The 21,294-nt window shown below is 44.1% G+C and overlaps 1 protein-coding gene across 19 annotated transcripts in view; it reads left to right on the top strand.

Annotated features, from left to right (window-relative positions):
- The window catches only part of cac (calcium voltage-gated channel subunit cacophony), a 106,504-nt gene that overhangs the window by 47,061 nt on the left and 38,149 nt on the right, over nucleotides 1-21,294 (top strand). For 18 of the 19 annotated variants that reach the window (XM_076530418.1, XM_076530419.1, XM_076530420.1 and 15 more), the window contains exons 3-4: nucleotides 17,793-17,907; nucleotides 18,112-18,506. In XM_076530418.1, the coding sequence (XP_076386533.1) occupies nucleotides 17,793-17,907; nucleotides 18,112-18,506 (510 nt within the window). Of the gene's footprint in view, nucleotides 1-577; nucleotides 905-17,792; nucleotides 17,908-18,111; nucleotides 18,507-21,294 lie in introns of those variants that run through there. The other variant, XM_076530421.1, reaches the window with a different exon arrangement.

A 21,294-nucleotide genomic window follows, 5' to 3' on the forward strand; every position in this document is an offset into this window, starting at 1 on the left:
GTCAGCAGCATCAGCAGCAGCAGCAGCAGCAGCAGCGGCGGCAGCAGCAGATACGGTCATCGAGGAGGACGTGGACGTGGACGAGGAGGTGGTGGAGGAGGCGGTGGAGGAGGAGGAGGTGGAAGAGACGGTGGAAGAAGAGGAACAGGTGCGAGTGCGAGTGGTGGTGCAGGTGTGGGTGCGGGAACGGAAGCAGCAGCCGAGAAGAGAAAGGAAACGTACGCGGGAGAGCCGTCGACGGTGCGTTCTGGTGTGTTGCCGCAGGGGCGGAGGGAAGGGAGACTCGAAAGGGAGGAAAAACGACCACGTCGACGACGACGACAACGAGGAGAAAGAAGGAGAGGAGGAGAGGTGCTGGAGGAAGACGAGGAAGAAGAAAAGGAAGGAAGTGGATGGTTTTCGTTTGTACATTCGCCGCGATCGACGTCTAAACAGAGAGTTTTAAGAGTTCGGGAGAGAGGACACCAGGCATTCGTATACCACCTTTCTTCTCTCTCTCTCTGTCTCTCCCTCTCTCCGAGTCTCTCCGTGCGAGCGATCGTTTGTTACGCGAACGACCAGCGAACAGGAAGAAAACGATAAGAACGACAGCCGTGTTTTCAACGAGATCGAAGAGAAAGAAGAAAGAAAACGCGAACGCGACAAGGATATCGAAGGGAAGAGGTGGTATGTGGTGATATCTTCTTTTTTTTTCTCATTTTTTTTCTCTGGTTGGTTTTTGTCTCCCGTTCGTTCGGCATCTGGTTAAGGGTTACCGTGTTTGTACGTGGAGACGAAGCGTTTCGTCGAGTGTCGTGTGGTTTTTCAAAGTGGTGCCTAAGCACGAAGAGGGAATCGCCAGCAGGGCAGAGGCTCGAACGCATGTAGGAACATGGCCGCAACCAGCCCCTGCCTCCCTCTAGAGGTGAGTCCAGCGAAACCGGAATGACTTTCCTTTCTTTTCCAATTTTTCCACCCGACGATTTTCGTCCTACCGAATTAAACCTTTGGCCGTTTCTCGTCGTTTCGTTACAAACCACTTTTACGCTGGAACGCTCGTTGCGCGAGCAATCGGATCGAACGCGTTCGCGGAACGTTCCTAACCTGTACGGGACGTCGCGGAAGCGTCGCGTCGCGTCGCGGCGGTTGATTAGCCTCGATTCCGTTCGACGTGTTTACCTGCTTTCGTTCAGGGTACGTCGTTAACGTTCTGTTGGGGCCGTTAAAAGGTTGAGTGCGATGGAGGTCATTGGTAACCGGCGAATTGGATTCAATTGACGCTCAAATCACGGATAATTTTATGTTTCGCGGACATACCGAGTGTCCTCGATATCTCGTGCAAGCTGAAAACCGACGATTCTGCACGAGATTCCAGCTTTTTACTCGATGCATCGTTTTTGAGAATACTCCCGGTACGCGTGCACTTATCCCGCGCTCGACTTAATCGATCACGCTGTACGTCGGTATTTGAACGTCGCCTAAGATATCGATTAATAATACGTCTTATCAGATTTTCTACATTTATGAAACTCCGTTTTCTATAAACGCAGCTTCGTATTTCACTCTATACGTTCGTTACTCGATCGTTTGTCCACGCATCGTGGACCACTCGGAATATTCAGAATAGTGGATTTAATTCGATGTTTATCTAAGAAATCACATGCTCCGATCGACTTCGTAGTCCCGGTATTAAATATTTACGAAAGATGCGAAGATACTGGACCTTGGGTACTATTAGTGGTCAACTAGGGAGCGCAGAGCAGCTAATCAAATGATTGGCTCGAAGAATTGAATAATCGTACCTTGTTGGACAGGTTGTTTTTCATAGTGTTATCCAACACGTTCGCTTTGCGCTATAGCGAGGAAAAATCGTACGATTAATTAAGATATAACTAGGGAAGATTGCTCGTTAGAAATGATTCTGGTCGTTGGTTGATGAAGCTTTACGCGATTCAGATCGTAATACGACGGTGCTGCTACCAATTTGACCTCTTTACGAAGCTGTATCACGTTTGCTTGCTCGAGCATAAATCAAACACGATCTGTTTAACGCGTTGACTGACACAACAAAAGTAGACAAAAATAGACACGATACAATATAGATTATTAATACGTCGGAGGACAATTTTTCAATTTAATGCTTCGCTTTATTATTTTCGGGTGACTTTTGTAATTTTATAGTATTCGGCTCTTTCTGCTTGTCCTTGATCCAATTTTTTTTGTTATTACTTAATCAACTTAAATTCATCGCGCTAATTACTATGGGAATGATATCTATAGGGATTAACTCGTTCGTTATCCTTAAGTACAGAAATTATACGATATGGGTAGGGTATGCCTTCAGCGTGTTGACCGACAGTAGAAACAGCCATGATACGGCACTCGCAATCAGTAGTATGTGTACACGCATTATGAAGCATCCTCTATCTGTGTAACTGTTGCGAACGTACAAGTGATTGTTTTGGAAAAAGAATTATCGATTCTTTTTTAGTATAATTTCAGAAATAAGCGTCAAGAATTAATTTACCGGCTTAATTTCTAATAAGTGAATTTCTAGCAAAACCTTCGTTCATACAATTAGTCGATTAAATTAATGTCTCCGAGCGTGTTGAATAGCTGTTTTAAAAAAAAAGAAGCGAAAATATACGAGATCCATATTCGGTCGTATCTAGATTCGCAAAAAGAAAGTTATCTTGGCAGAATATAACGCGATACCCTGATGAGTCGTTACACCGACTTTGTTCAGCGTGTATCGTGTCGGTTCGTATTATTTTACGGTCCGTATCGAGCTTTCATCGCGTCACTTATCAGTCGGTGCTGTCTGTTCGTGTTCTCGAATGCAACGAGGACAGCGCGTTTAAAGAGAACGCTCTATGATCCCCGGGAGGGAGGATTCGCGGAACTTTCGAAACAGTCCTTCGAGCAACGTTTTGCTCGCGACTTCGCCGCGTTGCTTTGAATCTTCTTCTTCTAGTCAGCTTCGTTAGGAGTCTGTCAAAGGAGTAAGCGTATTTCCCTAAGGAGTTTTTGTAACGGGCCCACGCTTACGCCTACAACCCGCGTCCCCTTTTTACCCTTTAATCGTATCGATTAAATCGTAGCGACGTGCCAGCCAACGAATGAAAGGTTTGAGCGTAGCCTTTTTTTTTTGTTCTGCCGAATAATTTCTTTTGTTAGCTCATGGCACAGGTTCGTCGAAAAGGTACCGCGGATATTTGAAAATCCGCTGTCGGTCTTCGAGTCGTTGCGTTTACTTGTTTTTCCAATCGACTATAAGAAATTTAACGGAGTTAATCATTTATTACGGCGCTACGATATATCTAAACATTTCTCCGATACGTATCCATGTGTACTCCGATTGCCGCATGAGGACTTGATTTAAGAATGATCGTGAAAGAGTTAAGGTTAATCGTGAACCGAGAGAGGATTGGCACTAATTTCTACTGTGCCGTTTCTCTCGCGGCTAGAATGCTCGTAAATAGAAAGACCGTCCACTTCGAATTCTCGTTGACCCAGCTGTAATTTGGCCTGCTGCATTGGAAATTTATTTTATACGGAAACGATTTATCGCTTTCATTAAAACGACGAGCAATCGTGAGCGTTGGTCCATGACTGTACAACTTCGGCCTGGCTGTTCTAGTTAACCTTCCTTTTCTCTCCCTTTGCTCGAATGCTTGAATCGTTTCTTCTTTCTTTTTTATAGACAGCCACCTTTTACGTGAAATTATCTTCTTGGATGTTTTTAGTATTTGTTCTACTATTCCTAGCTCCAATCGAGTAAGTAAAGTGGTTCGTAAAACGTAATTGGTGAGAACAAAGTTATTCTATTAAGAATAAACGCTTCGTTTGGATATTTCTGAAAGTGTATTCGAGTTAGTTATCGAAGTTACAAAAATTGCGAATTTCAAGCTCGAAGTTGAAATATCTACATTATTACGTCTGCGTTCGTTTCTCGTTTCGAAATAATTCGACGGAATCATACTCGTAGCTTCCATCATCGATGATTATCGTGGTAGCGCGAAACGCCATCAGATTCTATTGCAGACGTTGTCGAGAGTGCATCGTGCAACTTATCGAATGTTGCTCTCGAAGCGATTCAAGTTTGGAACTCCGTGCGCGAAATTCACGCTCCATGGAACACCTAAAAGTGAAAACTTGCTTGTCTCGAGCGCGTAAACCAAGAAGCATGGTCGCGATAGTTGGTGCGCACGGAAAATGTTTCAACTTTGCGAACAGAGTGTATGGTATCGCAAGATAACCTCTAAGGCTTGATTCGAACACGCGTTGTATCAAAGTCACAACTTCTGCTAACACTTTTAAGAAACTCGTACATATCCTTAGTGCCTCGCAATTATTTGTAACAGTCCTTTATTATACCTATTTGATGTTTTTCATCCAATTTAACGATCCGAAGTTATTAACGAACACGAACATCAAGAAATAACTCTCGCGGTAAAACGTAGATTATTATTAAATCCACCGAAAGGAGTGTGTTTTAATTTGTTCATACGTAACATTTTCGTAATCGATAACGTCTGACTCGAGAAAGGAGATACGTAGTGTACAAAATGAACGTAAAAACGGGAAAGTTGCGTCGAGGAATCTTTCTCGGAAGTTTCACGGTTGCGAAAAGGAGGTCGACGATCTCTGTGTTCAAGAGTGTCCTCGCAGACGTTAATTTATTAGAGAACCGTGAGTTTGTCACGTAAAAGCCGATGTTACGTAACTAGCAATTAAATAATGGCTCGAAGCGTGCCGGCCGGTCGTTTGGCCGTTCGCTCGGCTAATCGCGTCCCTCGTCTATCCAGTCTCGATTCGATCGATCGATCGACCTGTCACGCTCGGGCACCTCGATTTCTCGAACGAAGCAGCTCAGATCGTTCGGGTCTACGACGCGATACAATGAACCTTTCTTCCATAGTCGAAAATAAATTTCTCAGAATTCGTAAGCACCGCTTTAGCGATTCTCATAAATAGACCATATTTCTACTTAAATGGATTTTAGCTGTCTTTCTGCAGAACCAGGGAGCGTTGTTTATTGTCTAATTTAATTACTACTATGCGACTTTGATTCGCAAAATCAGACTCGTTTTTCGTAGCGTACATCGTCCGTCGAAAGATCATTTTCGAAACTACCCCTTCAAGAAATTAACTCGAGGCGCTGAAGGAACGTGCGACCGACCTTTGATTAAATATCCTGTAGTCGAGTGCCTCCTTGCCAGCTCGCGTACTTGGATACGGTATTTTATGCTTTCCACGGGTTATCCTCCCACGCGTACAAGTAAAGAAAACAAGAGAGAAAGAAACCTCGACGACCCAAAAAACCGGATCGAAGAATTTTCGAAAGAAAGAGGACAACCCCCGTGGCGCGACACTCTCCCCCTCGTTGCTGCTCCATCAACGTCTCGAATCATAAAAACCCGTGAAATTGGGTCGACATTCCAACGGAAGCGTTCGTCGACTCGCTCGTATCAGGCCGATTGTCGAGGCTGATTGCTTTCCTGGGGATAGACCGAGTTTTCCAGGGGGTTGGTAAGAGTGGCGGTGTCCGCGAGAGGCACGTGTGAACCGTTACACGTTCATCCTGGTTGGCAGGATTGGTCGTGACGCCTATAGGTTAGCATAAAGTGTACGAGGAGGCTGGAGGAATCGTGGAAGAGGTGGTGGACGAGGAGAAAGGGAAGGTGGAGTGTGGAAGAGAATCGCCCGAACGGGCGAGGAGGGGTCGAAAGGGCGGCATGAATGAACGATCGATAGATATATAGTTGCTCGATGCCAGATATCTACCTTTCGGTATATTTTCTTCGAATACTAGATTTCTTTCGCGACGGATACGAAAACACGTGCGTAAACACCAACGTCGATCACCGGACGGTCATCTTTTATCGGCTTGTTTGTAATCGAGCAGAATTCTCACCATCTTTCACGAGTATCTCGACAAAACCGAATATATATTCTAATAAAAATATCTTCAAACTTTTCGTAGTTTGGCGTAACTGATTTTCGTACGAAACTTGTAATACCGATAAACATAGTACGCTGATCTTCCAAATATCAACGCACTTAATTAAACGAGGCCAATCGGTGTAAAACATTGAATGTATCCAGAGTAAACTATCATGGCAATTAGGTTAAACGAACGTCGGGTAAATATGATATTAGACGCGAGCCGCGATATCATCGCGAACGTAAAAAGCATGCACAGGGCGAGCTTTGTCGACTCCAGGGAATCGCAAGCTTTATTATGTACGAAGGACACGTATGCGCGAGTAGCGTGGCGTAGCTCGAGCATGTTCACGCACACGCAACGCCTCTACAGCTGGGTCCATAAAAGAAACTTTCGTAATATCGATTTACTCGATTGCCGTGAAACGAAAAGACGACTCCATCAAAATTTCACCTAATCAGATATCTTTTTAAATAATAATTTTAAGCTTCCGAAAATAACTTAAAATTTCTCCTTTCCTAATCCTAGGATCGAATTTAAGCGATCACGTGCCAATTTATCGGCTAGGACATCAATATAAAATAAGACCGACTAAAAAGTAATTCTCGAGATTCGGTCCGGGCCTATAGAAAATCGAATCCAACTAAAAATAACTACGTAAGCACCGGTCTTAACCTATTAAAAGCCGGATTCAATTAGATACAAGTTAGAAAATGACTTGAACTATCGAAAATTAAATTTAACCGTGTCTTCGAAGCTATCGAATTTGTCGTTGTTAACAAAACGTCACCCTTTTTAATCGTTTGTTTGGAAAGTTTGCTCGATATGCGAACCGATGAAATTTTTTTTAATGAAACATGATCCGTTCATGGACATTATGAAAGCTCGTTTACGAAGCTTTTCAGTTAGCAACGAACTACTTTCACGATAGAATTCTGCTTTTGGTGCGTTTAGCGAGCTATTTCGATCTCGAACACTCTGAGCGTGGCTGTCAGTGACAGACTCGCTAATTACTTCGGACCATTTTACTTTTCCGTAATTGAATTTCTGTTGTGTTTCGCGAAACGAAACAACAACCTCCGAGGTTTCGTAGCTGTTTCCCGATAAAAAAGTTCTCTGTCAATTAATACGTTAACCTAGCGTTAACTATTCCACGAGCGTAAAACACGTGAAATTTGATAATGCATGTAGGTATCAAGATCCGCATACCATATGTTTTCGAGTTGCACCGTAAGACTTCTTGATTAATGCTATTTCAACGACCGACCGTGTTTCACCTGTAACCGTTGACACGTGGCGTTATAACGCATGACGATATAATCCGTGTCCGTAGATCTCGGTGCTCTAGAATGACGCGAGAAGCGTAAAATTCTGGTCGAAAGACGAAAAGAAGAATCGTAAGGTTGATTTTAAAGGGGCTCGGCGTGTCAATCGGCGATATCGCTTGTCGAGGGGTTAATCGATCTCGCGGAGTAAAAAAATGAGTTGTACGAACGGTGGTCGTTAACTTTCGTCCAGCGTGTATAGAGGGGGATCGCGTAGCGAAGGAAACGGGCTATGTTTCCCGATGACCAATGGCGCTCGAATGCTCGGTGACCTCGTGGCGTGGGCGGAAGTGGCTCCTGCGAGGGTATGCGTACGTCACTGCGTGTGTGCGTGCCTACGCTGCGCACACGTCGACTTTGCTCCTATTCCGGCTCGTTCGACTCTTCTTCTCCCTACCCTCGCGTTTCTCTTACAGTCTTACACTGTCCTTTCGTCGTCTCCCTCTATCTTTGCTCGTACCACTTGGCAAATGCTGGAGACGTCGAGACGCTCTGGCTGACCTTACTATTGACAAGGGCGCCTTGTCTGATTTATTAAGCTTTCGTTGACGTAACGAAACGAGCTTCGCATTCTGTTCTAGAAATATGTTGATACCGACGAAACAGGATCAAAAGATTTTCTCGTAATAACGCGGCTCGGATCGAAACTTTACTCCTTTTTTTTCCTTTAACGCCGCGATACCGCTTATCGTCGTGCTCGTTCTCCAGAAATTTCTAGCGTTCCGGCAGTTTGGAATCTTGTCTTGCAAGCTGTTCTTTCTTAAAAAGACGCGACTTCAATTAGACGAATCGCGATTCATCGAAGGTCAAACGTAAATTGTATCGTTCATGCTGGAATGTTATAGTTCAAGGATTCCCGGGGTTGTCTACGCGGAATAACGTCGCTCGTTTGCTTTACTCGTTCTACCGAGTTTTTCCGGGAATTCGTAGGACTATAATGACGTGGCTAAATCGCCGAACCGACCGAGAAACTAGACCGGCAGTTATTCTACATTTTAGTTTTCGCAAGAAAACGACTTTGCTGACTGCGAATCCTAGAACTGACCGAGCAATATTAATCTTTGCCGATGAGTCACATGGTGCGCCATGGAGGGAGATATGTCACGACTCAGATGGTTGCTCGTGGTGGAATACGTTATAGGGTTGAGGAGCGAGACGTCGATTGAAACGGCGTTCGAGACACTCTGCCAAAAGTAGTAGAAGAATTTGTGTGGCGTAGAAAGGACGTCGCGTCGCGAATAAGCGCGGAACGCGGACCGACGCGAGCTTGGCACGCTCGCTCCTTTAAGTAGAACAAGTACGCGCGTGGTCAGACGATAGAAAAACAGCCACGGGGACAAGTTTGGCAAACGCGGCGGCGTAAGTAGCAATCTTGCGATCGTAACTTACTTAATGGGACGCTCGAATATTCGAGTCTTCGCGGTGATTATCGTTTACAGTCGGTCGTTTAGCAATCCGTAAGATTTATGAGCGGACGTTTAGCGAGCAGTTGGCGAGTAAACGCGATTGTTATCTGGCCATGCTTAAACGAACATTAAATACTGCGGAACAGTTATCGTTAGATTCGTATGAAAATGTCGAAGCATTGCGCGATACAGCGTTTAATGTATATTTAATAACCGGGTTCGACTAAAAAATAACCGAATTCGAAAAACTTCTACGATATGGCTTTTCCGAGAATATATACCGTCCACAACAATAATGGAAGAATCAAAGAGACGTATTAGCCGCACTCGATAGGCTAATAATGATTTTAGCAGGTCGAGTCGTCGAGAATTGTACGCGGAACCGAATTTGCATACCCTAATTACCATTCTTCGGGGAAGCGTGAACGTTGCTTAATCTATTCCCCTTATCAATGAATGCGAGCTTCTTAGAACGGTTCTTTCATGGTCGCGTGCTCCGTCCATTCATTCCCGGTAGTCCCCAAATGATCCGTTCGAATACACGAAACAACCGTCGTCGCATTCGCGTTTATTTTCTGATTCATCAAATTCCTCGCGAGTTAACTTGCACTCGAACCTTTTTCCAACACACGCCGACTGAAATCTATTCTTTCTGTTACTCTCGATTATTAACCCCTTCCCGTGCTTTGACGAGTCTCGCTCGTGACGCACTCACAACTCAAATGTGATAAACCTTACTCAAATTTTGAATACTCTTCAACTTGAAGTTTAGATCCAACTATAATTTGCGTTGCCAAGGATCCCTAAATATAAAATACTTAGAACATTTTAATTTTCTTTGTCCGTTTTAATGTTATAGTCCTGAATGGTTAGTCTTGACTGACGCATCTCATAAATAAATGGCACGGGAAGGGGTTAATGAAATCTCTTAATAACCCTCGTACCGTTCAACGCTTTCAACAAGAAAGAATATTAACATGGTTTACACACGATGCTATCTTCTTTTTAGGATTAATCATGCAATCGTATAGTTGTAATTTCTTCGACAATTGTTAACTTGTCGAGGTACTTGATTTGTCCATCGTTGGTGTAACTCGAAATTCATCACGAATTTTATCCGAAGGGTCGATTCGTTTATGCGATAGAAAAGAAAACAAACAACCGCATATATTTAACATGCGAAAATAGAATGCATCCGCACTGGTTGGTGCAACCTCTTCAGAATTCGCGTGTGCGGCAAGTAGTTTGGGCGTGGGACAAGTCAGACGTCTCCGGCGTCTGGCCATGACGTTATTCTACCCTCTCGCTCGCTCGCTTACTCCCCCGCTTTGTCTCTCTCGCTCATTGCCATTACTTCGCGAGAGCAAGAGAACCGCCGTGCCGTTTGCGCGTCTCAGAGCGTCGCTTCGTGACGTTCTGAAGCGTTCTCGGGCGTTCTCGGGCGCCAGACGATCGGCGTCCGTCCACGACGCTTCTTCTTACGGATCTACCTAGTAGTTACGCAGTTCTGTCAGTTGAGCACTCGCCAATCTCCAAATCACCCTGCCAGAAATATTCTTCGTCCTGGTTTTCGACTTTCGATTAGCTTTTTTCCGCTCGCTACTGCGGAGAATCGAAACATACGACCTATCGAGCCGTGATTCACGAACGAGATAACTTTCAATCCGCTGGATATATATCTTTTTCAACTTTCCAATTAACCTATTTTCTGCTACAATTATGCACTTGGCCCTATTACGGTTCTAGCGTTTTGTGCGATCAACGAAGGATTTTCCTTTTACGGTCAATTTTGGAAGTTCGTTTTTGCTTCTTCGACTACGTGCGACGACTCTTAGATCTATAGTTCTCAGAAATAACTGAACCACTCGTATCAAATTATTTTAATAATTTTAAGCGCGCGAACGATGGCTACTCCGTAACGAACAATTTCTTTGGGATTTCAGAAACGAAACGTGCAATTTTGGCGCGTATGATTTTTTCGAAATTGTTAAAGCAACGAGCTGCTTAATTAACGCAAGCGCGATTAGGCAAGGTAGATACATGGATCGACATAGCCACACACGAGGTACACGTAAACGAAGCAAGAGCGGGCGAGAGGGGCTGAGGGTGAACGCGAGGGGCAGTCGAAACGAAACGGATACACGTATTACTCGTACACACGTGTACAGTTGACGTAACCCCGGTTTCTGGGGGCAAATAGACCGAGAGGTAATTTCGTCGAGGCATGTAGGCGGTTATTATGGCTAGCTGACTTTCCATCGTTGGCCTTCCCTCGCATTCTACCCTGTTCCATCGCGTTTACACGAATTTAATGCGTGGACAGCGCTGTTGGCGCTATTTATGGTCCCTTAGTTTCGTATTAGGCTCGTTCGAGTGACCCTGGATATTCTAATTGCCCTTTTCGTTTCTCCGCTTCTCCGTTCCCTTTTTCCGTCTAGCGCGACTGAGGTGAACATTTTGGAAGACGACCAATGTGACCTATGGAAATTGTTTGCTTTCAAAATGACAAAACTCTTATGCCAAACGTGGAAGCGATCGTCGCGACGACGTACGACAACGAATCGCTAGATTAAAAGTACGATTTTCTATCGTAAAATAATCGCGTTCTGACTAACAGACAGCATCCCGGTGATAGAAGGAGATATTCGATTTGGAATCCTGCGAAATGTCGGTCTTTCCGAAAAAGTCCTTTCCGAATCCAAACGACACGGTCGCTCCGATGCGTCGATAATAGTGTCATCGATCTTCCTCCGTTTTTACATCTAGATAGGAGAGAAATTTTCGCAGAAAGAAGGCAAAGGAGTACGGTGAAAGTCAAAAGGTTAAATTGAATCGTCGAATAGTCTATTCGTCGGGGATATCCTTCAATTTCGTGGAATCTTTAGGACGCGCTATATTTGGAGAAACGTTGTAGTACGAGTCTGAAAGGGACTTGTTAAGAGCGTCTCTACCGTTGTATATAAAGATAATTAGAAGACTGGATCGCAATCAGTAATTGATCGCGTCGAGATTTGTAAAAGAAACACAGAAGTGTAGGGGATGGAACGCAAGAGCAGATTTGTCGTAATTACGGAATAAAAGGTTTCGATGTTTGGCTTCGTTCTCGAAGAAATGAAATTGGAAAATTGTTTAGGAACTTCTGTGTCCGAAGTCGCCGCTCTCTCCACCAGATAAAAAGAAAATCGTTCGCGATCTCTTCGAAGAAAAACTATGATAAAATATAAATCGATGAAACCCTAGCGTGCTATCGATAGCAAAAATAACACGCTGGTTGCTCTAAGTCTGTGACTAGGACACGTGACACGTCCAGTAATAGCAGCAAGGCTATCGAAGCCGAGAATGAAGCGTTAAAAAATCGCGAATCAAAATGTCGATAACGAGATTGAGCGCGAATAAAAAGCGCCCCCAGCGCTTAATTTTAGCGTTACGCGTTTCGCGAATGTAAGAAATTTGGATTATGAAGCGTTAAGCTGGCGGGATTAGTAGGTACGTCGTATCGTGATCTCGCTTACCAAGAAGTTTTGGCACGATAAGTGCGACTGATTACCATAGTCCATCTCCAGGGTGCCTTGTACGCATAGAAGTAAATAATTAAGTCGATCGTGCGGGTCATCGTGTCACTCGATAGCCGGCATAAGCGAAACGCTGCATCGAATCCCCCGAATGCCATTACCTACGTGCCACGACCTAGATCTACATACGCACTGCCCACGAGTGTACTGGGACGTGCGAACACGTTTGCTACAGGTTCAGAAATTACATACCTGCCTACCACGCACGACCGATCACTTTTATGGACGGATCGAAAGCTTTTTTATCTGAACATTATCGAACCTATCAAGCGTTTCAACGCTTTCCAAATAACGGTCACATCGTGTAATCAACGGCTGATGGAAAATCTTCCTACGAGGCTGTCTCGTTTGGAAGACGAACACGAGACTTTTTTTCCACGTTTAAAAATTACAATTATTGAGTTTTCGGAAAACGGTTCAGCTGGTCGAAAGTTGCGATGCAACGTTGTGAACAGAGCTTAAAAGCGTAGAGAAGCAGGCTGTAAGGTGTACGGGGCCGGTATAGCCACGATGGTCGTGGCTCGCTTGACGTCACCGAGCAAAATGGCGGCCGAGGTGACGTCACCGGGGGAACCCCCTCTGCCGAGGTGGCTCCGCAACGTCGCTCGACGATAGCCTCGATATCGTACGGATGCCAGAGAATCGTCGAGAGGAGGGTGAGGAGGATTTCAGGCTGTCGGACCGTTCGACCGTCCGACCATCCGACCGTTGGAGCGTCGCGGTCGGACGGATGGGCGCCGTGACGCTAGCTGATTTTTGGCAGGATCCTTTCGAGCGTTCAGAGGGCGACGTTAGCCGGCTTTTCGGGTAACGATCGCGGCTTCTCGTACCAGCGGACTTGGCTGACGCCATTCCTCGTCCTCGTACACGCGTTCTCGAGTCCGCTACGAGATCTCGAATCGCTGGACCCGATTCGTTTCGAAAAACGACCAACCGACGCTTCTTCGACTTGTTCGATCGATTTTTATGTGCACGCCGTTACGGGAAACGCGGGTCGAATACACGTAGTTGGCTCCGTACATTGTACATCTTCGAGTCCTACCGATTAAGTTAGAGTTAAGTAGCTAGGCGGTGAAGCGAAACGGATGGTGAGCCGTTCTAGTTGCTCGATGTATAAAGATACTTTCGGATTAGTCGGAATTTGATCGATAAACACTCGTACGAGTAAACTTCGCTAAGGAGCAGTCTATCCACTGTTTACGCAACTTGATTCGACCCAACCGAATAAATGTATCGGTCCATAGCCGATACGAAGATTGAAATGCTTTTTTTTATTCACGACTTTGCCAGAATCGTTGACGAAATCAGTCGAAGATTTTTGAACGGAAAGAGTCTCGTTAAAACGAATACTTATTAACCTCGATTTTACCATAGCAGATGGAGTATCGGATAAATAGGAGTCTGAGTACTCGTTTCGATCCGTGCTCGAATTGGAGTGTCGGCTTTCGAACGATCCCGAAGAAAATATCGTTGCTCTTAATTCGATCGTTATCGATAAAACCATCATAGAGGCGACTGAAGGTTTGATCGAACCTTGTCAATGTTCTTGTAAATATCGTATTCGTCAACGAACCGCGAACACTTGACAAGAACAGAAAGTTGCACGAAGCAAGCACGATTCGAGACACGATTGTACCGGTGGACTCGACGTAAATCATTCAATTGGATTTCCAAAAATTGATTTGTTGCCCTTATGATCGCGCACATGGATCATAGCAGCGATTCGATCCCTGCGATTCAGGGCAGTATCACACGAGCTATGATCCTTAGCTGCCCGCCAATTCCAACCCTTCTCTACTCCCTCTTCTTTTGCCCTCTACCCTTTCTTCCGCTCGAATCTCTTCCTCTCGACCGTTCCGTCGGTTGAACGTTAACTTCTATTCGTAGCGCGTGGGCCGTGTTTCAAGGATGAATCGGTGCTGGAGCACTGTATATTTAGTCGTACGTTGCCTCCCTACCTTATTCGAGACGCCGGGCCAATTCGTGCCTCTATGCGAAACTTATCCGAATACTCGAATAGTATTGTAGTTCGGGATTTAAGGCTACTCTGTTCGATAGTAAATGTGGATATTTATTGCTCACCTTTCTCTCGGGGTACTTTGACGAAACAGACTGTTCCGATCGTTAGAAAATATGGAACTTATCTAGATATTTCAACGACATCGGATTTAGCTTCTATATCGTCAGCCTCGACCGCTACAATTAGCTTCGAGAGGCTGGAAATATTCCGATACACCGAGAGGACTATTCCGTGCGGAGAGAGCAACCCATGCTTTGTGGCTTCGGAGCATTCGCGATGTAGGATATCACAGCGAAGTCGGAAACCGTTAAATGGACTAAAAAACATTCGGTTTTTATTTTCGTCTTCGCTCTTAAACCACGAGGTCGGTCTGTTTTCTCGATTGATCGTTTCTGTACCGTGCGACTGTTACTGTAAAGCCAAATTCAGAAGAAACAATTCATTCGAACAATCTATCGATCACGGCGCGAATAAAGGAACGTAGAAGGAATCTATAAAACGCTATTAAACGTAGAATTTAAAGGATGTTTTCTCGAGGAGAGAGAGAGGAGAGAGAGAGAGAGAGAGACACGAGGAATAAAGGAGTCGAGTGGCGGTGGCTGACTAAACGACTTCTGAAAGGGGTAACGCGAGAATCATGCACACCGATACAACAATTTTCAAGGGGATCCGTCCGAGCGCCGCGTGTCACGTCTTTCATATTGATTTCCCGAAAGATATTAATAACTCTTGAGAAGTATCGTCGATAACTGATGAGCCATAATAAACTTTTAAGTGTCGTCCCAGTTGCTGTGAATAGACACTAATCTCTATGCTCCTCGACGCTACAACTTTTCTCTATCGGCTGGGATGCGAAGCGAAACGATCGAAAACCAGTGTCTTGTTCGTTAGCGTAAACGTTCTTCGTTCACGCTACGAAAGGTACGAAAATTCGGCTTACGAAATCCTGTTCCCTCGTAAGGATTCGTCGCGAACTTTGCTAAGTCGTTATTAACAACGAAAAAAACGTATTCGTCATGGCACGTACTTTGGAGAGTCTTTTCGTAATCTTCGGATCGGTGTTATCAATATTCGGAAGGTGAAAATGCACCTCTTTCGACATTGAGGGAGAAACTGAAACCGAATCATCAATTCGTGGAACGTTTCAATTAGATCGGATTTTGGTAACGGTATTAGTCTGACCATTAGCCGACCGATTCTACTGAACTCTGATCCGACGCGAGCACTTTCAATAAACAGGATTCCAGGCTTTCCACGAACTCGAACGTTCGTAAACGAAGGTATAAAACCGTGTAAAAAGGGAACTTTTTCGATTCGTCGATTCATAGCGACAACAAAATGGAATCGAGCCTTGAATAATCGAAACATACAGCACGCGCTGTTTAACGAGGGCAACAAAGATCACGAACACCACGTAGATCGCTCTCTACAGAATTGTTATTTTTTAATCTGCAAAGCATGTAAATATTTGTTCGATATTTAATTTTAACTCGCAAATGTTTAGTATAGGAAGTTAATACGTAATTATTAGCCTGCAAAGATTTTTCGACTTCTTCCATACGTTACGACGTAATTATACAATATTACGTGTTTCGGAAAGTTATCGATCTCGATATTCGTTATTTCAGGAACGCACTTTTTTAACGCGTTATCTGCTGACGAGAAAATATGTACCGTACACGGTCACCAGTTCGTTACACTTGTTGCTGTCGCGACGATAACGATTCGCACGACGCAAGAAAATGGGAATTAGTCGTATCTCTGGTAAATCGTTGAAAAGCAACGTAGACTCATTTTCGAGAGTATTATCGATCTTTCCGTGACGGGGCGAGCTTTATCAATTATTCCAAGTCTCGATTTTAATAATTCAGAGACGCTCGGTTGGAAGTAGAAACGAACGGGCAATCTGGTACGAGAAGTTGCTTTCGATTCGACCGCGTTTCTTCGCGTTTAATGACTTTGTATACCGTGCTGGTATTTAAATTGAGGTGCTTTAAATTCGTTTAGAAATTTCTCTGGCCAAAATTGAACTGTCTGTCCGATGTTGCGCTTCGTTTAAAAGCCTTTCTCCTGGTTCGCTGGCTATTCGGTTCGAACGACGTTAGAAATTATCGATACTTATCGGCATCCGTAACGCGTACGCTGGCATACTGTGCCGGAATATGCATATTTTCAATCGATAATAGCGGCATTCGCGATCTTCCTAAAGTACTCTTTAGATTCTTTCGAGACGGTCAGAACTCGATGCCTTTTTACCCCGGTATAACGAGAGTAATCGAATAATACACGATTCGTAATGGCAAAGGGTCCGCTTCTTGAAACCGTGTCCCCGTTTCGTTACGACTATGCCAGATAGCTATTAATTCCGAGACTTATTGAAACGGAGACAGACATTCGTTCCGCTTCCTCGATCTATACAACATTGTCATTGACATTTCAAGTTGTTCTACCATTGAATCTTGAACGCGTGCAATGGATAGATTTCCTCGAATTTCGTCTTTTTCGGTTTTCAAACCGAGAGCGAAACGCGGAAAATCTTCGGACTAAGGACGGTCCGGAAGCGAACGACACGACCAATTAATAGCGATTTAATTTAATACACCAAACCACAGATACGAAGTCCATTACCGTTGACAAGGATAATTTACCACCCACGCGGTGCTTCCTACGCACGAAACGCATTAACATGGCATTATCAGTCAGCCACGATGTCGTAATAATGGTAACGACGTTACTATCGTTGTAACGATCGCTGTTACAGCTCACAAGCAACGCCGCGTACCTGTACCTCCCTTACGAATCTTCGAGTAAACGTTACGCGCGATTTGGCGACGACAGCTAGTGTTGAACCTCCTATTAACGGAACGCTGTTTTTTAAGACACCCTGTACACGTTCCAATATCCGACGCGACGCCTCGCGGACATGCAACCAGGGATCCTTGTTACCAGTTATTGCATTACCGGCTACCTTGATTGCACTTTCCTACGAGGAAAGATCGTGCATACAGAGGGATCGTTGCTTCGCAAAAGTCTCGGCTAATGCAGTTAATTAATCGTAGCGACGCGTTACGTGCCCGCGTCAGTCATTAACCAGCTCTCTCGCAGGACATCTGCAGGAAATCAGCTGATTTCAAGAGTACATGTCGCTCAGCGATGGAATTCGTTCCAGTTAATACTTTGTTTATGGAGGAGTTTAACGAGTTTCCACAACTAACTCATAATAGCGAACTAAAATATTAGCATTTTTAATAAACTCGACAGTTTGAGTTTTATTCGTCCCGTAACAAAAACTAAGTAGGACCGATACAACCGCATGCTATAAAATTGCTAAATTTCCATATCGATATCGATTGCTGTACGGGAAACAACTACGGGTCAATTTAATAATTAGATATCGCTGGTCGTATTAATCACGGTTATAGGCGAAACGGCGATTTCGTTCAGCGATAACGAGGATGTAACGTACCGTTTACAACCGCGCGTCGTTAATCTGCTTCGAGCGGTGTTCGCTGGTTAACACCTTCGGTATCGTATATTTTGCAGGTTGGCAGCGCAAGAGGCGGCACAAAGGGACCCTGGATACGCGAGTCAGTACAGGAGAAGGCCGAGGTTGGCCGGACTGAGTGGTCTCGGTGACTGGACTAGCTTTGGAGGGGAGGTAAGAGGCAGCTCGGCTTGAAAAAGCTTCGTCTGAGATATTCGTTAATTGCGGCTTCTCCTCTTACCATGTCGCTCACCCTGTTCGCGAATTATTTTACCTCGTTTCACGCATTTCTTCCCTCTTACGTATCTTTCTGTTCCGATTTTTCGCGTCGAATCTGTTTCGACGTTCGAGGTAAGAGAAAAATGCGAATGCTCTTAGGTACCTGGTCTGGTGGACATGGCGCCAGGCCGGGATCAGGGCGGAGGGGCGGGTGGCGGTGGGGGAGGCGGCAAGGGCACCACGTCGTTGTTTATCCTGTCGGAGGATAATTGCATCAGGAAGCACACGCGCTTCATAATCGAGTGGCCGCCCTTCGAGTACGCCGTCCTGCTCACCATCATCGCCAATTGCGTGGTCCTCGCCCTCGAGGAGCACCTGCCGAAGCACGACAAGACCATACTCGCACAGAAGCTCGAGGCCACGGAAATCTACTTCCTCGGGATCTTCTGCGTCGAGGCGAGCCTCAAGATCCTCGCCCTTGGCTTCGTCCTCCACCGTGGCTCTTATCTGCGCAACATCTGGAACATCATGGATTTCTTCGTCGTGGTGACCGGGTGAGAGAACCATTTTCTATCTTATCTTCTCCTTCTTTTTCTTTTTCTTTTTATTCTTCTTTTGTATATTACGGTCTTTCGAATTAACTTCAACCAACGGTAATCCCTGTTTTCGGTGTCGCGAGCTTTCGAATTTCAACATTGATTCTAACGGGCGAATAGTGTCTTTGTACTGGGTAATTTTGCGAATCTAATATTACTTCAGGTGGTGTGTATAGTTTGAAGAATCGTTTACAGCGGAATGCATAGTTCGAACACCGAGGAACCAAAAAACTATTTATTACTTTTTGTCCTTTTCCTTTGTTTTCAAAATGATGTAGTCAAAATCCTGTATGTCGAGTGACAGTAAGAACGCTATAATTATCGATCATTTGAAAATTGAAAATATTTTATAGACACATACACCTCCTGCAGTACGATCGTAGAATACCCAATACAGGAAATTTGATCGTAATTAGCGATGTTCGACCGAAAAGAGGGATTTGCAAACGATTCGCGAAAACTCACCACTGGTCATTATATCGTTCCACCTTTATACTCTCATTCATCGTGCGTTGTCACGGTCACGATTCAACCAAACTCACTCGTTCCCTCCCTCGTTTTCTCCTCCGTATATACGAACGAGCGCATTCTTGCTCTTTCCACACTTTCTCTCTCTCTGTCTACCCTTTTTATCGACACTCTTGTCCACCTCGAAACACGGTGTTCGAGCGAAACAGACAACACGGAGAGGAAAACAGTGGACGAGAAGAATGTCTCTTGGTCAGGTTCCCCAAAACGCGTAATGTCCGTACAAATATGAACGAAACAAACTGAAAAAATGATACCCGCGATCGAGTGACCAACCCGTTTAAGGGGAAAGCCTCTCTTCGTCGATCGCTCGCTGCGTTTTATGATTTATTCTTTCACGCGTTCCATGCCGCCGTTGAACGTCATCGACGACCGGCTTTTGCAAATTTCATATACTCCTGTATCCGAAAGGAATCGATGAAAATAAGATCCTCGCGTTATATTTTCGTAATTTAAGTACGGCCATTTTAACGCTGCATCGAACGCGTTGGAAACAATGATAAAAATAGAATAAGTTGATCGTTCAGCGACGATGAAAAACGGAAAGGATCTTTCTCCATAAGCATAAGATTTAAAGAAAAAAAAAAAGAAAAAAACACGTCGATCGGTTTCTACTGCCGAACAGATAGATTCTAGAGTAATCCTTGGATTAGGTCGATGACCGTGTTCGCCGAAACAAACGTGGACGTCGACCTGCGTATGCTACGTTCCTTCAGGGTCCTCAGACCGCTAAAGCTGGTTTCGAAAATTCCAAGTGAGTCTAGACAAAAGTTGTGCGCAAAAGGCGGCAAATGATTTGCAAATGCCGCCATTGTAACAGTATAAACAGTATAAACACAGAGTGCAGTAACAGAGAACTCAGTCGATCAGCTGATTGATTTATCCACTACTATAAACCAACTTGAAGTCTTTTTATTCTTATATCCCCGTTGCTCCTGGCAGTTTGTTTGTGCGTTCGACTAGTGTCTCCTTGTTAGTTTTAAACGTTTCTTGACATTATTTTAATCAGATACACACTATTAGTGTCCCGTCGATCATTTTAGCTTCTCTGTCAGTTTCTGTCTGTCTATCTGTCTGTCTATCTTTCTCTGTCTCTCTATTTGCTTTAGTTGACACGTTGGGTGGACGTTTTTTAGTTCTGGCAAGCAAGACCGGCATCAGCTAACTTAATATACCAGTATCTGCGTGTGTACTCGACGTTCTAGTACGGGGTCTGCAGATTCGCTTCGTAGTACCGTCATAAATGGGATAATTTTCCGCGTGAAAATAAATGAAATTTCTTTATCGAGTTTTAGGTCAGACGAAGATAATTAATTACGCGTTTTTCTTTATTGGGATAGACTCGCAATTTACGAGCTTGAATAACGCGTATACACTATATTTTTGCAACCTTACGATCACTGTAAATACAATCTTTGCAGTTAGATAGTCTCGTTTAATTCTTTAAAACTATCCACTTACGAAGCTTTTAATTGTTCATAGATACTTAACTAACGAGTCTGAAATTCTTGCAACGAATAATATCATTGCGACAGTATTTTGTTTCCGCGAATCATTCTTACTTAAAAAATCATCCCATCTACGATTGTACCACGATCGAAGCTAAACCCTGTATACAGGCTGAATCGTTATAACTTTGTATTCTAAACAAACTGCTTCGATGTCGATATTATCAAGTTACCCTTTTGTCTGCAATATCGTACCCCTATTCCGTAAAACAATTTTCATTATTACCCTTCCATCGATCTCAGAATATAGAAGAATATTTTTGCTGCAAATACATTATGAACGATTGTCAATAGATAATCTACGTCTATCAAAGAAAATATTCTTGCTCCTGGATCTAAAGCTATTAATTTAAAGGCAAATAACAGTTCTGAAAAGATCCTATACGATCCTAAATAGTCCTAAAAAGTTTCTTGCAACGGCTGTAACGAAGCGATTGTTAAAGATACCAATCTGTAACGATTCACTCTGTAGATGCGTCGAGTGTTTCTATTAATCTATACCTTAGTTTCCATCCTTTTTAGTTTCCTTCTTTAGTTTTCCCGATTGAAACGTGTCGTTTTGAGCGTTGCGTTCCGTTTGATCGTTGATTGACCATCACCACTTTAGAGGCTATGGGTGTATTAGATCAGTTGATTGACGCTAGATGATCGTTAACAGTTGATCGATATTAATTCAACTCAATTATACATATGTTTATTATACATATATA

Source organism: Megachile rotundata, chromosome 4 (genome assembly GCF_050947335.1).
Source record: "Megachile rotundata isolate GNS110a chromosome 4, iyMegRotu1, whole genome shotgun sequence".
Classification (NCBI taxonomy): Eukaryota; Metazoa; Arthropoda; class Insecta; order Hymenoptera; family Megachilidae; genus Megachile; species Megachile rotundata.